Source organism: Fundulus heteroclitus, unplaced genomic scaffold (assembly GCF_011125445.2).
Source record: "Fundulus heteroclitus isolate FHET01 unplaced genomic scaffold, MU-UCD_Fhet_4.1 scaffold_41, whole genome shotgun sequence".
In the NCBI taxonomy this organism is placed as follows: Eukaryota; Metazoa; Chordata; class Actinopteri; order Cyprinodontiformes; family Fundulidae; genus Fundulus; species Fundulus heteroclitus.
In genome coordinates, this window is record NW_023396824.1 from 1,839,376 (window position 1) to 1,857,396 (window position 18,021).

The following is an 18,021-nucleotide window of genomic DNA, read 5'->3' on the forward strand; positions in this document are numbered from 1 at the left end:
GGAGCTAATCATGGCTCACAACGCGGAGCTGCTTCATTCAAATTATTTATAAAACATTAATATTCCATATTTATTTTTAACGTGTTTTTATTTCAGGCAGTTTTATTTTTAACGTGATTTTATTTCAGGCAGTTTTATTTTTAATGTGATTTTATTTCAGGCAGTTTTATTTTTTATGTGATTTTATTTCAGGCCATGTTCTCATATTAAAATGAGTGGACAGGTTCTGTGGGGGCGGAGTTTATATTTAAAAAGCTTCCCTGCTTGGAGGCAGCAGAACCATCTGGGTTCTAGCCGTTGTGTTCGGGTTGAACTGGTTCTGAAATTCTCTAAGGTTGTCAGAACCGGACCCAGACGCAGTAAAGCTCTCACACTGACTGGGATAATGCAGTTCTGACTGGTCCTGGTTCTGATCCAGATGTCATCAAACGGCCTGCTCCACACATCTGGACCAGAACCAATCCTTCTTGTCTGGATTCAAACCAGATCTGCTGCAATGACAGTTGTGCTGATGATGGGAACCTTGGGTCCAGAACCTTAAACCCAGCAGTAGTGATTCCTCAACTCCAACGTCAAACTTCCCCTTTAAACTTTATTGACCAACAGAAACATTAACAAATCACCCAGTTTCTATTTCTATAGAGCTGCTGCTGAAGCCGTCTGCAGCTCCTGTCCCTGGACCCGCTGAGCAGATGGTGGAACCTTGGGTCCAGAACCTTAAACCCAGCAGTAGTGATTCCTCAACTCCAACGTCAAACTTCCCCTTTAAACTTTATTGACCAACAGAAACATTAACAAATCACCCCGTTTTATTTCTATAGAGCTGCTGCTGAAGATGCCTGCAGCTCCTGGACCCGCTGAGCAGATGGTGGAACCTTCGGTTCTGCCTTGGCTTACTGGGTCCACAGAGAAGAACTTTATTCAGCTAATGACCATTGAGTCCTTTAATAAAACGGTCCTACGGATGATGGACATGTGGACGAAAGGCTGGAATCAGAAACCCTGGATGGACCTGAAGACATTCATCAAGCAACAGGAGACCTTCATCTTCCTCCGCTGGGATTATTTCAGCTCAGAACAGAGTTCCTGCTGGCAGCCAAGCAGAAGGAAGGGAACGTGAGATGTTCTCCTGGTCAGCTGGTAGAAATGACTATAAGCAGTAAAACAGCAACTCTTTGGTTTCCCATCCATGCTTTCAGTGATCAGAACACCAAGTGAGTAGCTGAAGGTGGCTTTAGCAGCTTCCACAGCAATTCACCTGCCGTGGATTCACCTGCTGTGGATTCACCTGCTGTGGATTCTGGTGTGGATTCACCTGCTGTGGATTCTGGTGTGGAGGGTCACATCCAGGGTTGTTGGACACCAGGCCTCACCGATGTCAGGTTGAGGTCTCTCTATAAGAACCTGACCCGTGTGAGGTCACATGACCCGGTTCTGTGAGGTCACATGACCCGGTTCTGTGAGGTCACATGACCCGACTCTGTGAGGTCACATGACCCGACTCTGTGAGGTCACATGACCCGACTCTGTGAGGTCACATGACCCGGCTCTGTGACACTAAAACTTGATGCATATAATAAAACTTTATTTCTGCTGTTTAATCATTTTAAATATTTCAACACATTATTTTTACAACAAAGTTTATCTGAAATTAAGAAGATGATGTTTGAGATTAAACGTGTTGATCTTCATCCCTTCAGAACAAAAATGTCCGTGGATCTTCTGCAGAACCGGAGGTGGGTTTTAAAGGGGCGGGGCTTATGAGGGGGCGTGGTTTCTTTAGGAGATGCTTTGTGGTATCCGATGTTCAGTTTGTTCAGACGCTGGAGGAGATGTGGAGGTAGAATCAGAGTCGGAGGTGTTTGGGTCAGGTGCTGGTCCAGATACTGCCTTCCTATTGGCTGGTTAAGCTATGGGGGAGGAGCCAGACACCTGGAGGAGTAAAGCAGAGGAGGAGTGTGAATGTGGACAGCAGTGACGCAGAGAGTAAAGCTAGAGGTGACCCGGCTGACCTGTCGTCCTCGTCCAGAGAAGACGGTGGTCAGTCCTTTCTTTTCAGGAACACGTCTCAGAGGCTGCGGCCTGCCCTGCTTCAGCTCTGACAGCAGCTCAGGGCTGGACAGAGACAGAGCTGGACACCAAGCAAACAGATCAGAGTCACACATCTACAGCAGAACAGAAAATCCACCATTAAAGTCCTCAGAAGCTGCTCTGAGAGGTGGAGGTCAGTCTGAAGGTCATGGGTGGTGGAAGAGGAGGATGTCAGCTAGGAGCTGGTTCAGATGAAGGTAAATGTCTATCACTTGTCAAGTTTAGACAGGTTTTCTGACTGTCTGAACTTGATTTATCGACTTTACTACTCGTAATACTGACTTTACGACTTGTAATACCGACTTTAGGACTCCTAATACCGACTTTACAACTTTATGACTTGTAATACTGACTTTACGACTCGTAGTACAGACAATACTGACCTTACGACTTGTAATACCGACTTTACGACTTTACGACTTGTAATATCGACTTTACGACTCATAATACAGACAATACCGGCCTTACGACTTGTAAGACCGACCTTATGACTTGTAATACAGACTTTACGACTCGTAATACAGACTTTACGACTTGTAATACTGACTTTACGACTCCTAATACCAACTTTACGACTCGTAATACTGACCTTATCACTTGTAACACCGACTTTACAATTTGTAATACTGGCTTAACGACTCGTAATACCGACTTTACGACTTGTAATACCGACTTTACGACTCCTAATACCAACTTTACGACTCCTAATACCAACTTTACGACTTGTAATACTGACCTTACGACTTGTAACACCGACTTTACAATTTGTAATACTGGCTTAACGACTCGTAATACCGACTTTACGACTTGTAATACCGACTTTAGGACTCCTAATACCAACTTTACGTCTCGTAATACTGACCTTACGACTTGTAATACCGACTTTAGGACTCCTAATACCAACTTTACGACTTGTAATACTGACCTTACGACTTGTAATACCGACTTTACGACTCGTAATACAGACAATACCGACTTGTAATACTAACTTTATGACTTGTAATACTGACTTTACGACTTGTAATACTGACTTTACGACTCGTAATACCAACTTTACGACTTGTAATACCGACTTTAGGGCGACTTCAATTGCCCTCTAGAGTCTAGGAGCATTAATGCTGCAGACGTTTTGTCTCATTTCCACGCATAATATATGTGCGACAAGCGTAAACCAGCCTTTATACAGGTCGAAGTTAAGTGTTAGAACCACATATCTGTTTGTGACTGATCCCAAGTTGGTTCTGGACTTCTAATGACCCTCTTTAATAACCAGTGTGTGGATTTATCTGGGCTCCACGGTGGAGCAGTGGTTCTGGTGCCTGGCAGTAGAAGTTTGGACCTTCTCCCCTGGATGCAGCGGAGCTATAAGTCCCATGATGGACGAGGGACCTGTCCCTGATCCGATGGCTGGAGACAGATACCGGCGCCGGAACACAGAGAACCGGTTCTTTTGCTGAATGACTACGTTTGATTAATAAAACATTTACATTTTCATAATTTAAAGATTCATTCATCTCTGTGACCCAATCCAGATAAATGTTCTGTGATCAGGACGTAATGGACCAACTTCCAGGTTTCAATGCCGTGCATTGATGTGCTCTAGGGCAAGGCATTACTGCTCTGTGTGTGAATGCGAGTTAGAGTCCCATTGAGTGAATGTGGATGAAGGAGCTCAGTTCTGAAAATCGTGGATTCGCTGATTCAGTGACATCAGAACAAAGTCACTTTATTCTGATGTCACTGCACCACACTCGCATAACTGCACATTTACACATTTGCACATATGCTTCATGCTGCTGAACTGATGAAGCCACAAAAGGACTAATGTTTACATTGTTTTTCATCTCAACTGTTTACATAAATCGCTGCTGCATCTTTATCCTGAAAATTAGTGCAATCTATTGTGATTTCTAGAGTGATTCTTTTCAAGCTGTATGCAAACGAAATTTCGTTCTGTACGCACTTTGTGCATACAAAATGACAATAAAGATATCTATCTATCTTTAAAATAAATTAAATATAGTTTTAAAGTTTAATCATGGACTCCACGTTGCTCTTTAGAACCCAACCTGGGCTGAACCTTTTCATCCTGCAGAGGGAGCTGGTGATGCCAGGTACTGACCACTGATCTATATAATACACTGGAGTGCTAATAGCCGCTGTTAGAACGAGTCGCTGTGAAGCCACCAGCCGCCATATTGGTACTCCCTATTTCCCCCCAGTAACTAGGGAATATGTGCGCTACAGCATCGAATAACGAGGATTTTCTCATGTTCAGGGGGGGCTTAAAACTTTTAAAGTGTCAAATGCCATATATATATATATATATATATATATATATATATATATATATATATATATATATATATATATATTTTATGATATGTTCTAAAACTATCAAGTACTGAGAAAGTCATGTGCTGAAATATTTAGCATTTTATTTATTTAAATATACATATTTAACATTTAGTGGCTGCTGCTGTCCAGCAGGGGGAGCTGCAGACTCTCAGCTGACTGAGCAGATTCAGGTGAGTTCAACCTCTACACTCACCTGGGGAACCGTCTGACTGCCAGGGGGACGACTTCAAGGGCGTAGATGGAGAGTCGGAGGGAGTCGGGCTGAAGGGGGAGTCCAGGGGGGAGGCCTGGGGAGACGAGGTTCTCAGGGGGGAGACCGCCTGGGGAGACGAAGGCTGGAGGGGGGAGGCTGCAGGGAAGGATGGGCTTAAGGGGGGAACCCCCTGGGAGGAGGTCCTGAGGGGGGAGGCCTGTGAAGATGGGGAGGAGCTGAAGGGGGAGGTCCGGGGGGAGGGAGGAGAGGAGGTCCCGTTGACGTCGCCGTGAGCCTCCAATCTTCTCAGACGTTCTGGAGGGAAGAGGAAGATCAGTCATGTGCTTTCTGTACGTCCAGACCAGAGGCCTGAGGTTCTGGTTCTGGTGGTTCTGCCCAGTGGTCCAGCTCAGACTCTCACCTTTTCTGAACTCCTCCTGCAGCTGTGGACTCGTGATGGAGAAGAACGGACGAGAAGGTCCAGCCGAGGCAGAGGAGAGCGTCTCTGAGGGTTCTGGTGGAGACTTCATGATGACGTCTGCAAAAAGGTCTCATGGTGAGCAGAACCAGTATCAGCAGTAACAGGACATCTGCATTCATTCAGAACCTTCAGAGATCCTGGTTCTGGTCCGATCCTCTCAGCTCCTCCTGATCTGATCAACACCTTCACCCTCTAAAGGTTCTGTTGGTGCTGATGTCCAACACCATCAGCGCTGCAGCTAGAACCTGAGGAACCAGTCAGCAGGTCCAGGTTCTGGTCCGTTAGCTGAAGGTTAAAGGCTGCAGGTCCTGTTGTCCCTCAGTACCGACCCGTTGGCTGGATCAGAACTCTTCAGAACCCACCGGTCCGGACCAGGAAACATGGAAACATGAGTTTAAACCAAAGTTTCCATAAATGATTAGATTGTGCTGAAGATCAGGATTTATGGCTATTTATCGTCACGGTGGATGAAAACCAGCCGACTGCTCAGATAACCTGATAACTGGTGGTTAAAGTACAAACCGCTGTTTACAGCTAGAAACGCAGAGGGAGGTTCTAAGCCGGGGAACCGACCGGAGCCGCTGACGGAACCAGGAGGCCCCAATGAGCCGATGGAGGATTTAAATATAATACCTGACGGTGTTGGAGATAAGTAGAAGCTGAGAAGAAGCATGAAGGCAGAACCTCCAGAGTCCATCGTGACGCCAACAATGCTAACAGCTAACAGGTGTCCTCCTGTACATGCTGCTCCAACCACACCTGGTGTACCTGTCGTACCTGGGTACAGGAGAACACCTGTCATACCTGGGTACAGGAGATACACGAGGACACCTGGGTACAAGAGGACACCTGGTGTAACTGGGTACAGCAGGTGTCCTCTTGTACCGGCTGCTCCAACCACACCTGGTGTACCTGGGTACAGCAGGTACACGAGGACACCTGGTGTACCTGTCGTACCTGGGTACAGGAGGACACCTGTCATAGCTGGGTACAGGAGGTACAGTAGGGCACCTGGTGTACCTGTCGTACCTGGGTGCAGGAGGACACCTGTCATACCTGGGTACAGCAGGTACACGAGGACACCTGGTGTACCTGTCGTACCTGGGTACAGGAGGACACCTGTCATAGCTGGGTACAGCAGATACACGAGGACACCTGGTGTACCTGTCTCCAGGAGCTGCTGTCCTGTTAAGGTGTTTCCAACCATAGCAGGAAATTCTCAAACCGCTGCTTCCTCTGTTTTTACCTCCACCAGGTAAAATCACATTTAATGAGGATTCTACCTGAAACCAGAACCTTTGGACCCGCCTAATTAGCAAAGTGCTTCTTCAGCCGTATTCAGGTCCGGTTCTCCTAAATCCACCTTTCTGTGGTCGGGGCAGAGCGGCGCTGTCAGCAAGATGAACCGTTTCCTGGGAAGTGAAGGTAGATGCAGGACAGGAAACAGAAAGAACTACTTCCTGTTTGGCAGCTTTCATATGCAGGAACGTCACAAACCCTCCAGGTTCCTCTGAGGTTCCTGCAAATTATTTCTAGGTCCACAACAAATGTCAGAACTGCAGGAGGTTCTGTTGCAGCGGTTCTGGAACCATTAAGCTCACTGAACGGATTATGGGTCAGTGGTATTGACTCCACCGGTACCGGTGTCTGGACCAGAGGAGCTTATGGTCCAGACACCTTCAGCTGGATCGGTCCTGGATCTTCAGCTCTGGATCAACCAATCGTCAGGTTCTCCTGCAGGAACAACTGGGTCCGGGTCCAAATGGACCGCAGCCTGCTGTGGTTCTCCACACCCACCATGTGGACAGAACCAGCACATGGACCCAGCTGGGCTGTGGTTGCAGTCAGGACTGGTACCAGGGGTCCAGTCAGATGACACCAGTCAACCAGAAACGTCCAGAACCGATGAGGCTAAGGTCCGGTTCAGCCAGACTGCATGAAGAGGACACGTTGGACCCAGCAGAGGTCCAGGCTAGGTTCTGTCTGCTGGTTGGATCACGCATGTTGTGGTGTCCTGTAGACCGTCAGAACCAGCCTCTCGGGTCTCTGCAGAGACTGAAGGTTCTGTTGGGTTGTTGGTTTCCTCCCTGATGAGAAAAACAGCTCCCTGCCTGTCAGAACCGAGCAGAAAGGCCCGTCTGGACCCACAGTCCTTCCAGTGAGCTGCAGAGATGTTCTGACCCAGTGTCTGAAACTCCTGCCTCAGATCATGGTTCCAGACCAGAAGGTTCTAGAACCATGTCTTCACCCTTTGACTGCAGACAACTCAAAGCTTCAGTGATTGGCAGGTCCAAACGGACCTGACCAGAACCCTTTAGGTTCTGGTCGGTCTATCGGGTCAGACTCACTATAGCAACCAATCTACCGTCAGTACCAGAACCACCTCTCTCTGCGGGCCGGTTTGTTTCTCCAGCTGAGCCGAAGTCGTTGGTGCTGACCTCCTGGACCAGAACCGGGTCACCAGAACCGATCCAGTCAACCAGTCTCCCCCTCCCAGTTCTCCCAGTTGGTACTCACTGACCGTGTGAGGCGGCGGCTCCTCGGCGGATCGCAGCGACGGCGTTCTGCAGGCGGGTCAAAGTCTGCAGCTGTTATTATAGCGAGGGGGGGGGGGGGGGGGGGGTCAGAAGTCCGCTTTAATTATTGACGTGGTTACCATGGAGACCAGGAAGTCAAAGCTCAGAGAGGACGTTCTGAAGGAGATTTAACAAGGCAGGTTCTGCACGGCCCGGTACCAGCCGTACCAGCAGATCTCTGAGCAGACACCGTCCCCACAGACCCAGGAGACACGGGGGACAGTGGAGGTTCTGGTAGTGTCCCACATCCTGGCAGACCCAGGAGACACGGGGGACAGTGGAGGTTCTGGTAGTGTCTCACATCCTGGCAGACCCAGGAGACACGGGGGACAGTGGAGGGTTCTGGTAGTGTCTCACATTCTGGCAGACCCAGGAGACACGGGGGACAGTGGAGGTTCTGGTAGTGTCCCACATCCTGGCAGACCCAGGAGACACGGGGGACAGTGGAGGTTCTGGTAGTGTCCCACATCCTGGCAGACCCAGGAGACACGGGGGACAGTGGAGGTTCTGGTAGTGTCTCACATCCTGGCAGACCCAGGAGACACGGGGGACAGTGGAGGGTTCTGGTAGTGTCTCACATCCTGGCAGACCCAGGAGACACGGGGGACAGTGGAGGTTCTGGTAGTGTCTCACATCCTGGCAGACCCAGGAGACACGGGGGACAGTGGAGGTTCTGGTAGTGTCTCACATCCTGGCAGACCCAGGAGACACGGGGGACAGTGGAGGGTTCTGGTAGTGTCTCACATCCTGGCAGACCCAGGAGACACGGGGGACAGTGGAGGGTTCTGGTAGTGTCTTACCTCCTGGCAGACCCAGGAGACACGGGGGACAGTGGAGGTTCTGGTAGTGTCTCACATCCTGGCAGACCCAGGAGACACGGGGGACAGTGGAGGTTCTGGTAGTGTCTCACATCCTGGCAGACCCAGGAGACACGGGGGACAGCGGAGGTTCTGGTAGTGTCTCACATCCTGGCAGACCCAGGAGACACGGGGGACAGTGGAGGTTCTGGTAGTGTCTCACATCCTGGCAGACCCAGGAGACACGGGGGACAGTGGAGGTTCTGGTAGTGTCTTACCTCCTGGCAGACCCAGGAGACACGGGGGGACAGTGGAGGTTCTGGTAGTGTCTCACATCCTGGCAGACCCAGGAGACACGGGGGACAGTGGAGGTTCTGGTAGTGTCTCACATTCTGGCAGACCCAGGAGACACGGGGGACAGTGGAGGTTCTGGTAGTGTCTCACATCCTGGCAGACCCAGGAGACACGGGGGGACAGTGGAGGTTCTGGTAGTGTCTCACATCCTGGCAGACTCAGGAGACACGGGGGACAGTGGAGGTTCTGGTAGTGTCTCACATCCTGGCAGACCCAGGAGACACGGGGGACAGTGGAGGTTCTGGTAGTGTCTCACATCCTGGCAGACCCAGGAGACACGGGGGACAGTGGAGGTTCTGGTAGTGTCTCACATCCTGGCAGACTCAGGAGACACGGGGGACAGTGGAGGTTCTGGTAGTGTCTCACATCCTGGCAGACCCAGGAGACACGGGGGACAGTGGAGGTTCTGGTAGTGTCTCACATCCTGGCAGACCCAGGAGACACGGGGGACAGTGGAGGTTCTGGTAGTGTCTCACATCCTGGCAGACCCAGGAGACACGGGGGACAGTGGAGGTTCTGGTAGTGTCTTACATCCTGGCAGACCCAGGAGACACGGGGGACAGTGGAGGTTCTGGTAGTGTCCCACATCCTGGCAGACCCAGGAGACACGGGGGGACAGTGGAGGGTTCTGGTAGTGTCTCACATCCTGGCAGACCCAGGAGACACGGGGGACAGTGGAGGTTCTGGTAGTGTCTCACATCCTGGCAGACCCAGGAGACACGGGGGACAGTGGAGGTTCTGGTAGTGTCCCACATCCTGGCAGACCCAGGAGACACGGGGGGACAGTGGAGGTTCTGGTAGTGTCTCACATCCTGGCAGACCCAGGAGACACGGGGGACAGTGGAGGTTCTGGTAGTGTCTTACATCCTGGCAGACCCAGGAGACACGGGGGACAGTGGAGGTTCTGGTAGTGTCCCACATCCTGGCAGACCCAGGAGACACGGGGGGACAGTGGAGGGTTCTGGTAGTGTCTCACATCCTGGCAGACCCAGGAGACACGGGGGACAGTGGAGGGTTCTGGTAGTGTCTCACATCCTGGCAGACCCAGGAGACACGGGGGACAGTGGAGGTTCTGGTAGTGTCTCACATCCTGGCAGACTCAGGAGACACGGGGGACAGTGGAGGTTCTGGTAGTGTCCCACATCCTGGCAGACCCAGGAGACACGGGGGGACAGTGGAGGTTCTGGTAGTGTCTCACATCCTGGCAGACTCAGGAGACACGGGGGACAGTGGAGGTTCTGGTAGTGTCTCACATCCTGGCAGACCCAGGAGACACGGGGGGACAGTGGAGGTTCTGGTAGTGTCTCACATCCTGGCAGACTCAGGAGACACGGGGGACAGTGGAGGTTCTGGTAGTGTCTTACATCCTGGCAGACCCAGGAGACACGGGGGGACAGTGGAGGTTCTGGTAGTGTCCCACATCCTGGCAGACCCAGGAGACACGGGGGACAGTGGAGGTTCTGGTAGTGTCTCACATCCTGGCAGACCCAGGAGACACGGGGGGACAGTGGAGGTTCTGGTAGTGTCTCACATCCTGGCAGACCCAGGAGACACGGGGGACAGTGGAGGTTCTGGTAGTGTCTCACATGCTGCCACTACCGTGTTCTCCTCTGGTCACCTTGTGGGTCCCGTTTGGACCAGAACACGTCCTACAGGGTTTCATTAAGGAGAAAATGAAATACCACAACAGAACCAGAACCAGCTGCCTGCTGGGAGGAACAATCAGTACCGCTGACTGACGAGTCTCTGAGCCGGGTCAGAACCACGTTTGGACCGTCTGAAGGGGAGACGTCTGCTGCCGACCAATGAGATTGCGTTGTTCACGGCAACCACGATTCTTGACTCTATTGCCCTGAGACGCCTCCCTGGGTGGTTATGGGTCCCTGATGATGCTGTGGGCCGGGTGGGACCTCAGTCTGAAGCGGTCCCTGAGGTCCGTTCTGGTCCGTTCTGGTCCCTGAGGTCCGTTCTGGTCCGTTCTGGTCCCTGAGGTCCGTTCTGGTCCGTTCTGGTCCCTGAGGTCCGTTCTGGTCCCTGAGGTCCGTTCTGGTCCCTGAGGTTCGTTCTGGTCCCTGAGGTCTGTTCTGGTCCGTTCTGGTCCCTGAGGTTCGTTCTGGTCCCTGAGGTCTGTTCTGGTCCGTTCTGGTCCCTGAGGTCCGTTCTGGTCCCTGAGGTCCGTTCTGGTCCCTGAGGTCCGTTCTGGTCCCTGAGGTCCGTTCTGGTCTGTTCTGGTCCCTGAGGTCCGTTCTGGTCTGTTCTGGTCCCTGAGGTCCGTTCTGGTCTCTGCTAACCGGGTTGAAGATGCTGAAGAACAAATATCAGCCAAATGGGTCTCAGCAGGTTCTCAGTAGCAGGGGACTGGTTGGGACCTCAGGAGGACACGGACGGAACCAGAACCCAACAGATGTGGGCAGCAGTAATCTCTGTCTCTGACGGCTGATAGAACCAGCAGCTGCTTCTGGATCTTCTGTCAGAACATCAATCCTTTGGTTCTGACTGGAACGTGTGATGGACCAGAACCAGGAGTCTCATCTCAGAGGTGGAGACGAAGAACAGGTGGAGGTAAACCTTCACGTTTGGATCAGATTCAGAATCTGCTGCGATCCGGTTCTGTAAAGACCCGTAAAACTGTCGGATCATGAACTCACCTGGAGCGGTACCGTTAATAATTATGCCAGTTATTAGAACCTGATGGACCCGGCCTATCGGTCCCTGATAACCCGGCAGAACCTGAGGTGGACCTTCACCAGAACTTATCTTCTCAGCCTTTGCTCCCATTATTAGAGCAGCAGAGGAGGAATTTGACCCGATATGAGACGCCGGCCCGGTTCTGGACACACTAGAACCCAGCGGGTCTCACGTCTTTTCAGCGCTGCTTCACCCGCAGGTCCGAGCTCAGAGAGGCCGAGATGGCAGGCTAGAGGTTAAAGGTCACCAACCAGAACCAGTCTGGAGGAACAGCACTTTGGGTCGGCAGAACTTCCTCTGGATGGAGAAGACCCATCAGCTGACGCCTCCTCCACCTCTGAACAGAACCAGCAGGGTCAGTATGGTTCTGTAATTCTGCAACATGAACGTTAATGTCATCAGAACCTTTTAGAACCTGCTGACAGGTTCTGGTTCTGCAGGACCGGTTCTGCTTCGATGATCTCCACCAACAGCAAACCCAGAACCAGAACAAAGAATCAGAACAATACTCACATTATCAGATGAGCGGTTCTGGTTCAAACCCGACATTCTGGACTGAACCCGACCCCAGATAAAAGGTTCTGGACTGAACCCGACCCCAGATAAGGTTCTGGACCGGGTACCACCAGAACCTTAACCCAGACCCAGGAGAGGTTCTACTGAGTTCTACTGGCGGCGCCACAGGAGCAGAGACAGAGATGGGATGTTTGAACCACATTTATTCAGAACCACATCAGAACCACAGCAGGATCCATTTGGTTCTGGAGCAGACGGAACCAGAGCTGGATTCTGAGTCCATCCAGCTCGGCGCCGCACACACAGACATGTCCTTTTGTTGATCAGAACCAGAAAAGTCCAACATGACGCCAGAACAGTCCAAACAGGAGGTCCGATCTTCAGCACCGGTCCAAGTGGGGGTTCTGACCGACCGCTGGGTCCAAAGAGTTCTGGACAGGACGTCCTCAGAGGGTCCACTTCAAGCACCTGCAGAGGAACCAGAGACAGAAGCTCAGCATCAGGTCCAATCAGAACACACCGGGACAGAACCGGTCCCTGACTGGGGACAGAACCGTGGTCTGGACCGGTCCGGACCGGCTGCTCTCTGGTCCGGTCCCAGAGGTCTCTGAGCCCAGCAGAACCAGAAGAACCTGGAGGTTCTGCTCCTCAGTAAGTCCGTCCACGCCTGGACTGCAGCAGCTTGTCACTACCGGATCAGAACCGGATCAGAACCGGTACCACGGACCGTACCGTCAGCCCCTCTGAGCAGACAGAACAAGTTCTGGAAAGTTTTACATCCCTTCCTACAGAAGCTCTAATTCACTTTATAACTTTTAACACTTTATATTAATAATAGTTTAGTAACATGTATTATAAAATAACCTGAGCTGTAACTTCATGCTGTCACAGCGCCCTCTGGTGGACACACCACAGAGAACACCTGGGTGTCAGGGCAGCCTGGTGGTTTATTTCCTGCTAAAGCAGAACTGGTGATGAACTGCAGATATTTCCATTCTCTGATCACTGCTGAGTTAAGATCAGAGAAAAAAGAAAATAAAAGAAGAAAGTAGGAAAATCTGCCTTAATGGAAGTTATTCTGTAGCACAAAGGAGCTGATGGTACGGATCGGGTAGTGACAGCGTACCTGCAGACAGGAAGCAGGGCGTACCTGCAGACAGGAAGCAGGGCGTACCTGCAGACAGGAAGCAGGGCGTACCTGCAGACAGGAAGCAGGGCGTACCCACAGACAGGAAGCAGGGCGTACCTGCAGACAGGAAGCAGGAGCGTACCCGCAGACAGGAAGCAGGGCGTACCTGCAGACAGGAAGCAGGGCGTACCCACAGACAGGAAGCAGGGCGTACCCGCAGACAGGAAGCAGGAGCGTACCCGCAGACAGGAAGCAGGAGCGTACCTGCAGACAGGAAGCAGGGCGTACCTGCAGACAGGAAGCAGGGCGTACCTGCAGACAGGAAGCAGGGCGTACCTGCAGACAGGAAGCAGGGCGTACCCACAGACAGGAAGCAGGGCGTACCTGCAGACAGGAAGCAGGAGCGTACCCGCAGACAGGAAGCAGGAGCGTACCCGCAGACAGGAAGCAGGGCGTACCTGCAGACAGGAAGCAGGGCGTACCCACAGACAGGAAGCAGGGCGTACCCGCAGACAGGAAGCAGGAGCGTACCCGCAGACAGGAAGCAGGAGCGTACCTGCAGACAGGAAGCAGGGCGTACCTGCAGACAGGAAGCAGGGCGTACCTGCAGACAGGAAGCAGAGCGTACCTGCAGACAGGAAGCAGGGCGTACCCGCAGACAGGAAGCAGGGCGTACCCGCAGACAGGAAGCAGGGCGTACCCGCAGACAGGAAGCAGGGCGTACCCGCAGACAGGAAGCAGAGCGTACCCGCAGACAGGAAGCAGAGCGTACCCGCAGACAGGAAGCAGGACGTACCCGCAGACAGGAAGCAGGGCGTACCTGCAGACAGGAAGCAGGGCGTACCCGCAGACAGGAAGCAGGAGCGTACCCGCAGACAGGAAGCAGGAGCGTACCTGCAGACAGGAAGCAGGGCGTACCTGCAGACAGGAAGCAGGGCGTACCTGCAGACAGGAAGCAGGAGCGTACCTGCAGACAGGAAGCAGGGCGTACCCGCAGACAGGAAGCAGGGCGTACCCGCAGACAGGAAGCAGGGCGTACCCGCAGACAGGAAGCAGGGCGTACCCGCAGACAGGAAGCAGAGCGTACCCGCAGACAGGAAGCAGAGCGTACCCGCAGACAGGAAGCAGGACGTACCCGCAGACAGGAAGCAGGGCGTACCTGCAGACAGGAAGCAGGGCGTACCCGCAGACAGGAAGCAGGTCCGTACCTGCAGACAGGAAGCAGGAGCGTACCAGCAGACAGGAAGCAGGTGCGTACCTGCAGACAGGAAGCAGGGCGTACCTGCAGACAGGAAGCAGGTGCGTACCTGCAGACAGGAAGCAGGGCGTACCTGCAGACAGGAAGCAGGGCGTACCTGCAGACAGGAAGCAGGGCGTACCCGCAGACAGGAAGCAGGAGCGTACCTGCAGACAGGAAGCAGGGCGTACCCGCAGACAGGAAGCAGGAGCGTACCTGCAGACAGGAAGCAGGTGCGTACCTGCAGACAGGAAGCAGGTGCGTACCTGCAGACAGGAAGCAGGAGCGTACCTGCAGACAGGAAGCAGGGCGTACCCGCAGACAGGAAGCAGGGCGTACCTGCAGACAGGAAGCAGGACGTACCCGCAGACAGGAAGCAGGGCGTACCTGCAGACAGGAAGCAGGACGTACCCGCAGACAGGAAGCAGGTGCGTACCTGCAGACAGGAAGCAGGAGCGTACCTGCAGACAGGAAGCAGGTGCGTACCCGCAGACAGGAAGCAGGGCGTACCCGCAGACAGGAAGCAGGGCGTACCTGCAGACAGGAAGCAGGACGTACCCGCAGACAGGAAGCAGGGCGTACCTGCAGACAGGAAGCAGGAGCGTACCCGCAGACAGGAAGCAGGGCGTACCTGCAGACAGGAAGCAGGGCGTACCTGCAGACAGGAAGCAGGGCGTACCTGCAGACAGGAAGCAGGGCGTACCCGCAGACAGGAAGCAGGAGCGTACCCGCAGACAGGAAGCAGGGCGTACCTGCAGACAGGAAGCAGGGCGTACCTGCAGACAGGAAGCAGGGCGTACCTGCAGACAGGAAGCAGGGCGTACCTGGTCTCTCTGTGGGTGGTCAGACACCTGCTGCTGCAGTAGCGCCCCCCGCAGGTGGTGCAGGTGTAGTGGGAGGGGAAACCGCAGACGCAGCAGAAGTGACGCGCCGGCAGCGAGGAGGGCGGGGCCGCCGCCGACAGGTAGTTTGGTTCCGGCCGCTCCGACAGGTTCTACCAATCAGACGGGAGAAAACGAGTCAGGTGACTGTCGGCCAATCAGATAGCAGCAGCTGGCAGGCTCACCTCCTCCTCCAGCAGCGTGGTGAAGTTCTTCCTGAAGCGCTGCTTGAAGTGGTCGCCCCTCGTCTTCCTCCTCTTCTTCTCTGAGCAGACAGACACGGTCAGCTGGAGGTCCGGGTCCAACAGAACCGGCCGCCGGGTCGCCACTCACCTGGTTCCTCTGTCTCACTGAAGGCTGGGAGACGGGCCGTTGGACCCGGGGGAGGCAGCGAGGACAGGGGGTCGTCCTGGAGACAACCAGAAGACAGGTTACAGTCCGGCCCGGTTCTGGTCCAGTTAGTCAAGTCACACGGGCCGGTTCTGGTCCAGTTATAATCCAATCACACGGCCCGGTTCTGGTCCATGTAAAACCCAGAACCAAGCAGAAAACTGGACGGTACTGGATCGGATCCACGCCAGAACTCTGGGTCACTGGTGGGTCAGGGGTTCTGCTCAGATTCTGGACTTACCTGTTCTTTTCACCATTCAGAACCGATCGGACTCTTTGGCAGCTGATTACTGCACTAAACGACACTAGAGTTCAGAACCGGCCCGTTCTACAGGTCGTGGGAGGATCTCATCAGAACCGCCCTGACAGAACCATGCGACATTCTGACCGAGGTTCTACTGGGGCTGAACTACTTAGAACTCAGCGGGTTCTGTGTGGAACTTCATTTATGATGTTTCAGGCCTACAGCTGGAAGTTGGCCTGGTTCTGAAGTTCTTCTTCTCTGGTGGTTCTGATGGACACACAGGACCCGGTTCTGGAAGGAATAGGGAACATCGTCTCCACCACGGCTGCAGGGTGTGGAGGAGCCTGAAGGCTAAAGCTGCTGGTTCTGGGTCTGGTTCTGAAGCTGGTTCTGGGTCTGGGTTGGTTCTGCTGGATTACAGTTTGTCTTGTTTTCTTCCATTAAATTCCACTCAACTTAATTAGAAATCCTCTGATTAACGAGCATCTCTCCATCAGCGGGTCACGTCTGAACAGAACCAGAACCGGGTCCTCTAGCAGAACCTCATCACTTCATGGAGCTAATTGGTTCTGATAAACATTAGAACCCCTGATGGGCCCATCGGAACCGTTCTAAGACCAACCTGGAAGTTGTCCTTCTCCAGAGCCTCCAGCTGCCGGGTCAGCCTCCTCTGCCGGGTCGCTTCATCCAGAACCCTCCGCTGACCCGCCTCCACCCGGGCTGCAACACACAGAACCGGCAGAACCTCATTATTTCACTAAATGTTCTGTTTACGGACACCTTTAAGCAGCCGGGTGGTAGACTGGTCCATAATAACCACCAGGACGTAAAATCAGGGACTTTGACCGTCGGTGTCGCTTTTAAAACCGCCGGTTCTCTTAAATCGGTGGTTTTCTGGGCGGAGTCCGCAGCGGACCGGCTGTTTGTCCGCCTGAAGCCCCACAGAGGGGCCGCTGCGGCGGGTCTGCGCCCCCCCAGCAGCCGGTGTGTCTGACAGGCTCCTGGTTACAGCAGCAGCCTCGCTGTACATCCAGCTATCGGCCTAAAATCTGCCCAACTCACCGGAGCTCTTCTTCTCCAGCACCATCTTGTTTAGACGGCAGCCGCGGAGGTCAAACTTCACAAAGCGCGAAGCAGCTCAGACTCTGGAAGAGTAAAAAAAACAGACATCTAAATATATTTTAGATATTTATAAGACAACTCTGCTTTAGCCACAGCGTTAGAAAGTTGCTCAGATGGAGAAGTGAATGTAATTTACCTGGAAATCAGTCTTATTCTGCATGTTTGTGGCGTCTGTGTCGCCCCCTGGTGGCCGGACTGCAGAACGCCTGATCATGGCGGGAAGATGAGGATATTTCTCCAACAGACCATATTATATTATTAATATGATGACCCGGGCATCAATATGGCGTCTAGTTAGGAGACGGGACTTATTATAAACCTTTTAACAGCTGCACATGTGCTATTGTTCAGTATACCATGCTGGCATAGCTGGAATCATACTAGACTTTATAAGAAGTTATATAGAGCTGGAAACTGTAACACATTTCTGCAGTCATACAGAAATGATCTTCACATATCAGGCATACGCCGAGTAAAGGAGGCATAGACACAGTTCTGGAGATGTTAACATCCACCAATCATCTCCTGCCTCAGTGACCATCGTCCCGTAACTCTGACCCCGTCATCATGAAGGACTTCCAGAATCAGAAATACTTCTTCTGATTCTGATTCCAGAGGATCCTCCTAAAGTCCATCAAGGACGCCGTCCCTGCTGGACAGCCTGCAGTTCTCCTACAGGTAGAACGTCTCCTCAGAGGATGGGGAACATCCTATTAGCAGGAATCCTGGGATCCGTTGGGTCAGCGGTTCTCCAGACCTGCAGCTCCTGTAGGACGGTTCCAGTCTGCAGCGGTCAGAACCCAGAGGTCCGAGGCAGGGTGGAGGACCGGCGACGGCGTCATGGCGGCCCAGGCTGGGTGGTGCTCAGGTGGAGCAAACCTGGACCAGGCTCAGGAGTCAGTCATATTTAGCAGGAAACATGGAGGTCAGAACATGAAACTTTACAGAATAAACTTACAGCTGC

At 52.9% G+C, this 18,021-nt stretch overlaps 2 protein-coding genes across 2 annotated transcripts; both read right to left on the bottom strand.

Annotated features, from left to right (window-relative positions):
- Positions 1 to 1,560: 1,560 nt before the first annotated feature.
- On the bottom strand, positions 1,561 to 7,634 carry LOC105922225 (DNA-directed RNA polymerase II subunit rpb1). The gene is made up of 5 exons (XM_036131148.1): positions 7,489 to 7,634; positions 5,064 to 5,180; positions 4,643 to 4,957; positions 2,013 to 2,131; positions 1,561 to 1,932 (listed from the first exon to the last, which is right to left on the bottom strand). Exons 2-5 carry the CDS (start codon positions 5,170 to 5,172, stop codon positions 1,906 to 1,908), a joined length of 570 nt encoding a protein of 189 aa, XP_035987041.1. The 5' UTR covers positions 5,173 to 5,180; positions 7,489 to 7,634; the 3' UTR covers positions 1,561 to 1,905.
- A 4,603-nt stretch (positions 7,635 to 12,237) lies between these two features.
- znhit1 (zinc finger, HIT-type containing 1) lies at positions 12,238 to 17,250 on the bottom strand. Its single transcript, XM_021313910.2, has 7 exons — positions 17,194 to 17,250; positions 16,998 to 17,080; positions 16,558 to 16,655; positions 15,635 to 15,710; positions 15,487 to 15,566; positions 15,245 to 15,414; positions 12,238 to 12,522 (listed from the first exon to the last, which is right to left on the bottom strand). Exons 2-7 carry the CDS (start codon positions 17,020 to 17,022, stop codon positions 12,501 to 12,503), a joined length of 471 nt encoding a protein of 156 aa, XP_021169585.1. The 5' UTR covers positions 17,023 to 17,080; positions 17,194 to 17,250; the 3' UTR covers positions 12,238 to 12,500.
- Between the last annotated feature and the right edge of the window lie 771 nt (positions 17,251 to 18,021).

What these genes read in the sequence shown, in the direction of transcription:
- znhit1 (XM_021313910.2), bottom strand. Translation starts at nt 17,022, where the DNA reads ATGGTGCTGGAGAAGAAGAGCTCCG. An exon ending in CAGTGAGACAGAGGAACCAG is followed by an intron (nt 15,567 to 15,634) that starts GTGAGTGGCGAC and finishes CTGTCTGCTCAG; the next exon opens with AGAAGAAGAGGAGGAAGACG. An exon ending in ACCACCCACAGAGAGACCAG is followed by an intron (nt 12,523 to 15,244) that starts GTACGCCCTGCT and finishes GTTCCTCTGCAG; the next exon opens with GTGCTTGAAGTGGACCCTCT.
- LOC105922225 (XM_036131148.1), bottom strand. Translation starts at nt 5,172, where the DNA reads ATGAAGTCTCCACCAGAACCCTCAGAGACGCTCTCCTCTGCCTCGGCT. An exon ending in GCAGGAGGAGTTCAGAAAAG is followed by an intron (nt 4,958 to 5,063) that starts GTGAGAGTCTGA and finishes TCTTCCCTCCAG; the next exon opens with AACGTCTGAGAAGATTGGAG. An exon ending in GCAGTCAGACGGTTCCCCAG is followed by an intron (nt 2,132 to 4,642) that starts GTGAGTGTAGAG and finishes CTTGGTGTCCAG; the next exon opens with CTCTGTCTCTGTCCAGCCCT.